The sequence below is a fragment of the Priapulus caudatus genome, unplaced genomic scaffold, assembly GCF_000485595.1.
Source record: "Priapulus caudatus unplaced genomic scaffold, Priapulus_caudatus-5.0.1 Scaffold1603, whole genome shotgun sequence".
Lineage (NCBI taxonomy): Eukaryota > Metazoa > Priapulida > Priapulimorpha > Priapulimorphida > Priapulidae > Priapulus > Priapulus caudatus.
This window is the reverse complement of record NW_014578664.1, coordinates 22,620-29,351: the sequence shown is the minus strand read 5'-3', so window position 1 is coordinate 29,351 and position 6,732 is coordinate 22,620. Positions and strand designations below refer to the sequence as shown.

The 6,732-nt window shown below is 41.2% G+C and overlaps 2 protein-coding genes across 2 annotated transcripts in view; one reads left to right on the top strand and one right to left on the bottom strand.

Moving 5' to 3' along the window:
- LOC106817125 (cilia- and flagella-associated protein 69-like) overlaps positions 1-4,060 on the bottom strand; it is an 18,169-nt gene extending 14,109 nt beyond the window's left edge. The window contains exons 1-7 of the mRNA XM_014821772.1: positions 3,843-4,060; positions 1,821-1,886; positions 1,426-1,612; positions 1,054-1,155; positions 803-879; positions 534-612; positions 256-387 (exon numbers count right to left, since the gene is read on the bottom strand). Of these exons, the coding sequence (XP_014677258.1) occupies positions 256-387; positions 534-612; positions 803-879; positions 1,054-1,155; positions 1,426-1,612; positions 1,821-1,886; positions 3,843-3,887 (688 nt within the window). The 5' untranslated portion in view covers positions 3,888-4,060. The remainder of the gene's footprint in view (positions 1-255; positions 388-533; positions 613-802; positions 880-1,053; positions 1,156-1,425; positions 1,613-1,820; positions 1,887-3,842) is intronic.
- A 1,663-nt stretch (positions 4,061-5,723) lies between these two features.
- The window catches only part of LOC106817126, a 3,864-nt gene continuing 2,855 nt past the window's right edge, over positions 5,724-6,732 (top strand). The window contains exons 1-2 of the mRNA XM_014821773.1: positions 5,724-5,915; positions 6,147-6,255. Of these exons, the coding sequence (XP_014677259.1) occupies positions 5,788-5,915; positions 6,147-6,255 (237 nt within the window). The 5' untranslated portion in view covers positions 5,724-5,787. The remainder of the gene's footprint in view (positions 5,916-6,146; positions 6,256-6,732) is intronic.

Genomic DNA, 6,732 nt, shown 5'->3' with positions numbered 1-6,732 from the left:
ACAAAACAGCAAGGAGTTTGGCAAAGTAGTATGCATGCATATATGGCAAGCGAACTGACCACCTCAGATGAAACAGAATGTTGAATACAGAATGTATACACATACATGCATGCACATGCACACGCACACGTATATATATACATACACACAGGCACGCACACACGCACGTAAACACACACACACACGCACGCACGCACGCACGCACACACACACGCACGCACACACACACGTGGAAGCATGGTATTAGATAACTGCCTCTGCAATGCTCCAGCAGATTCCACAGCAGCTCGCTAGCTCTGAAGACAAGGCTGTAGCCGGTCGAAGTGAGCAGCCATCTACACACCGCCTCGCCTACTCCTGCCTCTATCATCTGACTGCAGTTGCTAGCTGTGAAGCAACATAAAAACATATACACATATGCGAACCGGAGTCCTGGACCGGCTCTGGGTTTTTAGAGGACAAAGTTCTGTTCTTAAGTTCCTAACCATTTATGTTGCTTTGTTTTATGCATCCAGCCTGTTATCAGAGCTCACCAGAGACTGCAGACAGATGTTGTAAGAGGTCCATGGTTTCCATAGCCATGTCAAGGTTGCCCTCCAAGACACAAAAGAACTGCATTTGAACAGAGAAGAGAAAAATACGACTCAAGAATGGCTATCAAACAAGATTAAGCCTCTACTTCCTAAGGATATTCAGAAGCAGATTATACTCATTTATTATCTTATTATCTTACACTTGATATATTGATAACTTTTCAGTCCATATAAATCCATCGTCCATATTTTCTTCGCAGCACGTATACCTTGGAAACTGTGCGTGTGACGGTTCCCATATCCACAACTCTCATGTTAAACTCATTGCTAGTTGGCTGCAAAATAGCTGAAATATCAACACTGAAATCTTGCACATCATTGTGTATAACTATAATACACATTTTACACATTCGTACCACAAATCAGTGACCGCTCTTGAAAGCAGCTGTAATGAAAGGTTGCTCTATACGATATAAATTATAACACAGGGTCAATTAAGACACCATATATTTAGGCTCACCTTCAACATCCACATGCTGTGGTCTGGCACTGTAAAAAGCAATGAGGGCACGACATATGTGCACCTGCAACTCATCACTCTCAACTTCCCGTAAAAAGGCAGCTGTAACAAATTAATTCCTTTATGTATTCAATTCCTCTCTAGCAAACCTCAAATTTCATCACTTGAGGCATTAAATAATCTCATCATAGTTCTACTGTATTTATAAAACTTGCAATTGGCATGCAGACCATGATTGATATGAGTAAATAAGAAAACGTGTGGGCAGTGAATTAACAGTTAGGTCATAAGTAATTTTATTATCATAACTAATTTATATAATTATTTATATAATTTATTATAATTATATAATAGGTATTTGTGTGCCTTTACCAATTGTTGAAATTGCTTCTACTGCATCTTGTTCGAATTTTACAATGTCTGAGGACTTCTGCTTGAGGAAGGACAAGCTAACAACTTGTAACAGGTTAACCAATGACTGGACATACTCTTGATGTTCTATTGTCCTTGGGAAATATGTGCTTATAGCTTTGACCAATGCACGGCATTCTTTTAATAGCTGGAAATCTGGTTAAGTCTTAATGTTTGCTTTAGTAAATATACTAAAACGGTCAATAATGTAGCTGATTTTACCCACACAAGTATGATAGCTACACACAATTTTATTATACTATGCACACCATTACTAGTATTTTAAACAGGTACCAATTAAGACAGATAGTTAACTAACCCTAAAAATTTCAGACTAATTTTATGTAAAAGGATACAAAACCTTGGCTGTTTTCATCTGTTATCTTTTTCAATAAATACACATGCCTTTCATGAAGATTCGTCTAAAATAAGAAATGAACATTACTAGGAAAATATGTCTATTCTATTAAATATATATTACTAGATACACTTGCTTTCAAAAGCTAACAATACTTCCAGAGAAGCAAAAGTCCCAACATATTAATCTGAGTGGGCTGATCTTTCTTGGGAATGTCGCACCACCTCTGAAGACAGGTCTTGCCTATCAACTGGAAGTCAGGCCATTCTGTCAGTAAACCTCGGACACGTGAACAAAACAGTTATGGTACTAGCTGGCAGTTGGATGTGGGTGAAGAGAATTAGAGGAAGATGAGGAAGAGGAGGAGTGGGAGGAGGAAGAAAAGAAAATAAGATGTGGTGGTTGTGTGGGAGCATAAACAGAGTAAAAGCGGAAAATTATGAGAATGATATGGTGCTAAAATAGTGAACGAGGAAGAGATTAAATGTGATCCATGGTGGAAGTAGGGTATGTGTAGGAAGATAAAATCACAGTGTGGCAGAGTAGAAGGGAGAGAAAAGCCTGCACTAGGAATCTCTGGTAGCCTCTAGATAACATATGGTCTGCCCTATGCTTCCTGCACTGGTCATTGCTCAATATAATTTACTTTCTTTTCTCTGTCTTCTTAATATCTTATCTACTTCTTTTTGCATCCCCACCCTTGGCCGATTTCTTTTTAAAATAAAAAACCTAGCATTGGATAGACTAAACCACATTATTTAATTTTTACGTAATTATTATATTAAAAATGGCATCGTACCACTCTTTTCACATAGCTAATACTTGCTTATGTCTTGCTTAGCACATAATGATAATGTGAACAGTCGCTAGCCTATAGTTTTACGCTGTGGCTATATGCCCGGCAGCCGGGCACGGTCTTCAATTGCCTAAATGCCCGGCAGTTCCTAACCCTAACCCTTGTTTACTTGAGATAACGCTGAAAATTAAAAACTGCCGGGCATTTAGGTAATCGAAGACCGTGCTCGGCAGCCGTCAGATGTATGCCACTCTGATAGTTTTACATTCACATTGGTGGCTCTAGTCATGGTTTAGTCCGACCAGGCTGTGTGAATAACGTCAATATACACAGGGGATATATAACGGGGACATATAACAGGGGACATATAACGTATATAACGTCAACATATACGTCAATATACTACTACTAGGGTCTTCTAACCCTAGCAAAAAAAGTTTCGGCACAAATCCACTTTAGGCACCTTAGGTATCACGGCTAACGCTCCATTAGGAGTGTTCCCAGCTTTGATATCATTAATTATTAATAATTAATGATTAATGATTGATAATCCTAACCTAAATGACATTAAATCACAAACTAATATATGACCAATATATATATGTATATATATGTTATTATGACCATTAATGACATAATGTTGTCATTAAATTAATGTGGAGTTGGGAACACTCCCAATGGAGTATCACCCTGTATCACGAAGTGATGCACAGATTTCTGTGTATCATCAACTGATGCACAGATTTCTGTGTATCATCAACTGATGCACAGACTTTCCGTATATCAAGGAATGATGCAAAAACTCTAACCGTAACCGTAAGTCATAAAGTATAACCTTAAAGGTATCACGAAGTGGGTTAGGGTTAGGGTTTTTGCATCATTCCTTGATATACGGAAAGTCTGTGCATCAGTTGATGATACACAGAAATATGTGCATCACTTCGTGATACCTAAGGTGCCTAAAGTGGATTTGCACCGAAAGTTTCTTGGAGCTAGTCATGGTTCACACTTCACACTTCATCCAATGATCCAGAGGAAGCTATATATGCCTATAGCCATGCGTTTGGAGTGATGCCCACATATTTATTTATACATGGGCCAAAACTAATTCAGTAACTGGCAGCAGTGTCGAGAAACATTTTTTGTTATTATTGTTGCGACCATTGACATTGCATATTCATACGACTCATGTTCTCGACGAGTCTACGGTCTACAACTACATACCGTAAGATGATCGGAAAGCAATTCCAAAGCCCTCTCCATAGACATGCTTTAGTTGGTAAGTAAAGGCAAAGCATATATTATATAGTTGGTTTATAACCCTCACTTCTTCTAAATTTGTGTATTTCAAAAAATCACTCGGTGACAACACCGCACCCGGAATAATTCAGTGCCACTGTCAGTTCGGCATGATGGTACAGAACTGCCAATGGCAATGACGTACAGTGTTCTTGCTGCCAGTGCTTACGAGTAAACTACGACTTTAGTTTCACATCTCCGATAGCGATACTCCACGTATAGAACACGTCTGTTTTTTGTGTAGTAATATTAAAGGAATTGTTCATCAGGGAAATGAATTTTAATGCACTTATACTAGATGTTGCTACGACAAACGGTTGCGACATCTGTTGACAGGCAATTAAAGCTTTTTCCGCCATAGATACCGCCAAGTTACCTTTTCGCTTCTTACTATGTATGACCATAGATATATATACAGACCCATAATGTGTTTGTATATATCTATTGTGACGTGAAACAGTCGTAGAGCCCGGTCGGGTTACAGCCATATCTACACGCGTACCAGGAGCGGATCCAGGGCTGAAGCCAGTGGCGTATCTAGGGGGGAGGGGGAGCAAGGGGGGCACGTGCACCGGGCGCCATGTTCAGGAGGGCGCAAAAAAAGCAAAGGTAAAAAAAACGCAAAAAGGCAAAGGAAAAAAAACAATCTGCTTACTAAATGATATCTTGAAATAATTCAATCCTTTATTTGACAAGTTGATTACCCAGGGGCGTGTACAGAGGGGGTCCAGGGGGTCCGGACCCCCCCCCTGCTCGCGCAGAAAACGCATCTAAGGGGGTCTAATTTCAAAAATTTTGTGGGGGAGGGCCCCCAGACCACCCCTTCGCGTGCTCACAAGTTTGGGTTATGGTTAGACCCCCCTTGGTACAAATCCTGTACACGCCCCTGTTACCTGGACCTGGGATAGTAGCTGTAGTTTAGAAGTATTGGCATCCTAATCTGAGGAACAACCAAAAACTCAAAATTCCATTTTTTTTCTTTATTTTTTTCATTGGCGTCAGAAGTTGGAAGGGGCGCAATATTATAGCGATTGCCCCGGGCGCTGTTTTTCCTAGATACGCCTCTGGCTGAAGCTAGACAGTATTTTTCCAGATTTTTTGGGCACATTCCCCAAAAAGAGCACACCACCCCACAGGGGCGCCGTAAGGCGCGGAAGCACATGGCGGGGGGTCTGGGGGGCCTCCCCAGGAAATTTTTAAATATTTCAAGGGTCCCTGGGCACAAAAATGACCACTATTTGAGCACACATTTAGTCAAGCAGCAATAGCTAAAAACCATATGGACATTTATTTCTGCTTCATTTTGCTTGCTGTTCGCATACCAGCCATTAATGCAGAATGATTCAAGCACTTCACTTCTTTTTCAGATATCAAAGCTAGTTTTGTTACCATGTAAAATGTTTATTTCCTTCAAGTCCTGTCAATGAATCAGAAGAAAAAGAAAACAAATAAAGAATATAGCCAAATTCCATCAAATTGTTTTCTGTATTTTTTGGCGCAAAATTTCGAAGGGCACTTTGAAATCTAGACCGTATTTCCCAATACGGCAAGTACGGTCTGAATCCGCCCCTGCGTACATCAACCTTTGGTTTCACGAGTCAAGATAGACTTGTCCTCTTTCTTATTAACTATAATAGTCATACTAAAGTATAGCGACAAGGTGCAAGTCTAATGTAATCGGGGAATTGCCGAGTTGTAGATTGGGTCAGATCTCTTTATGTTTGCAATACAAGCTTTACGAAAAGACAAGGAACCAATCTAGTTGAAGCAGTCAGTGCGCGTCTGAGTAATGCATGTTTTCGTATCTTTCCGTTATAAATCCAGTAGCCAGGGTTGTTTACCACTGACACTGTGAATGTAGGTCCATTTCATGGACAGAGCGAAGTTGGACTGGTGTATCATTATGTCGTCTTCCACACTGCTTGTAATTGCCACTATATTCACCGTCTTTTGCGTCAGCTTTTCTTATCCACTTCATGCAAAGTGTAGTGTTGACTGGTAGGTGATAAAAAATCGGAACGCGCGTGTCGTATAGGTTTATTATGTTTTTAGTTTTTACGTATTTGTATGGTCAGTATTATAGTACAGTATTATCTCAATTTTCCATATGACTGCCATAACTGTTCTTCGTCAAAATATATCAGGAACAAGCATATCTGAGTTGCCAAACAGAACTATGCACGTATATATATACCTACCTCAATTCATGTTCAAAAGTTATAATTACAGGACGTTTGGGAAAAACTGTAGTCAAGTAAACCAAGCTCTCGTGGATCAGATTGCACTGTGGTCTACTGATGAAAACTGTAGGCAGGGCGGGGAAAAGTGTCTCTATTTAGTAAGTATTCAGCATTCTGCAAGTGCAGTTCAATATTCCGTCATTGGTGTGCAATATGCAGCTATGTATACACACGCGCGCACACGCACACGCGCACACGAACACACAGACGCGCACGCGCACACCCGCACGCCCGCCCGCATGCACGCACTCACGCTCGCGCGCGCACACACGCATATTACTCAGACACAGATACGCACGCGCGCGCACACACGCATATTACTCAGACACAGACACGCACGCAGGCACCACACACACACGCGCGCATGCACGCACGCACGCACACACACACATCCCATACACGCGCGCACACGCACGCACGCACACACACACATACAGACACGTCACACATACACACACGCACGCACGCACGCACGCTCGCGCACATTCCATATGTATATATATATATATAAATATATACGCACGAGCGCACTTGCACGCACGCACGCACGCACGCACGCACGCACGCACGAACGC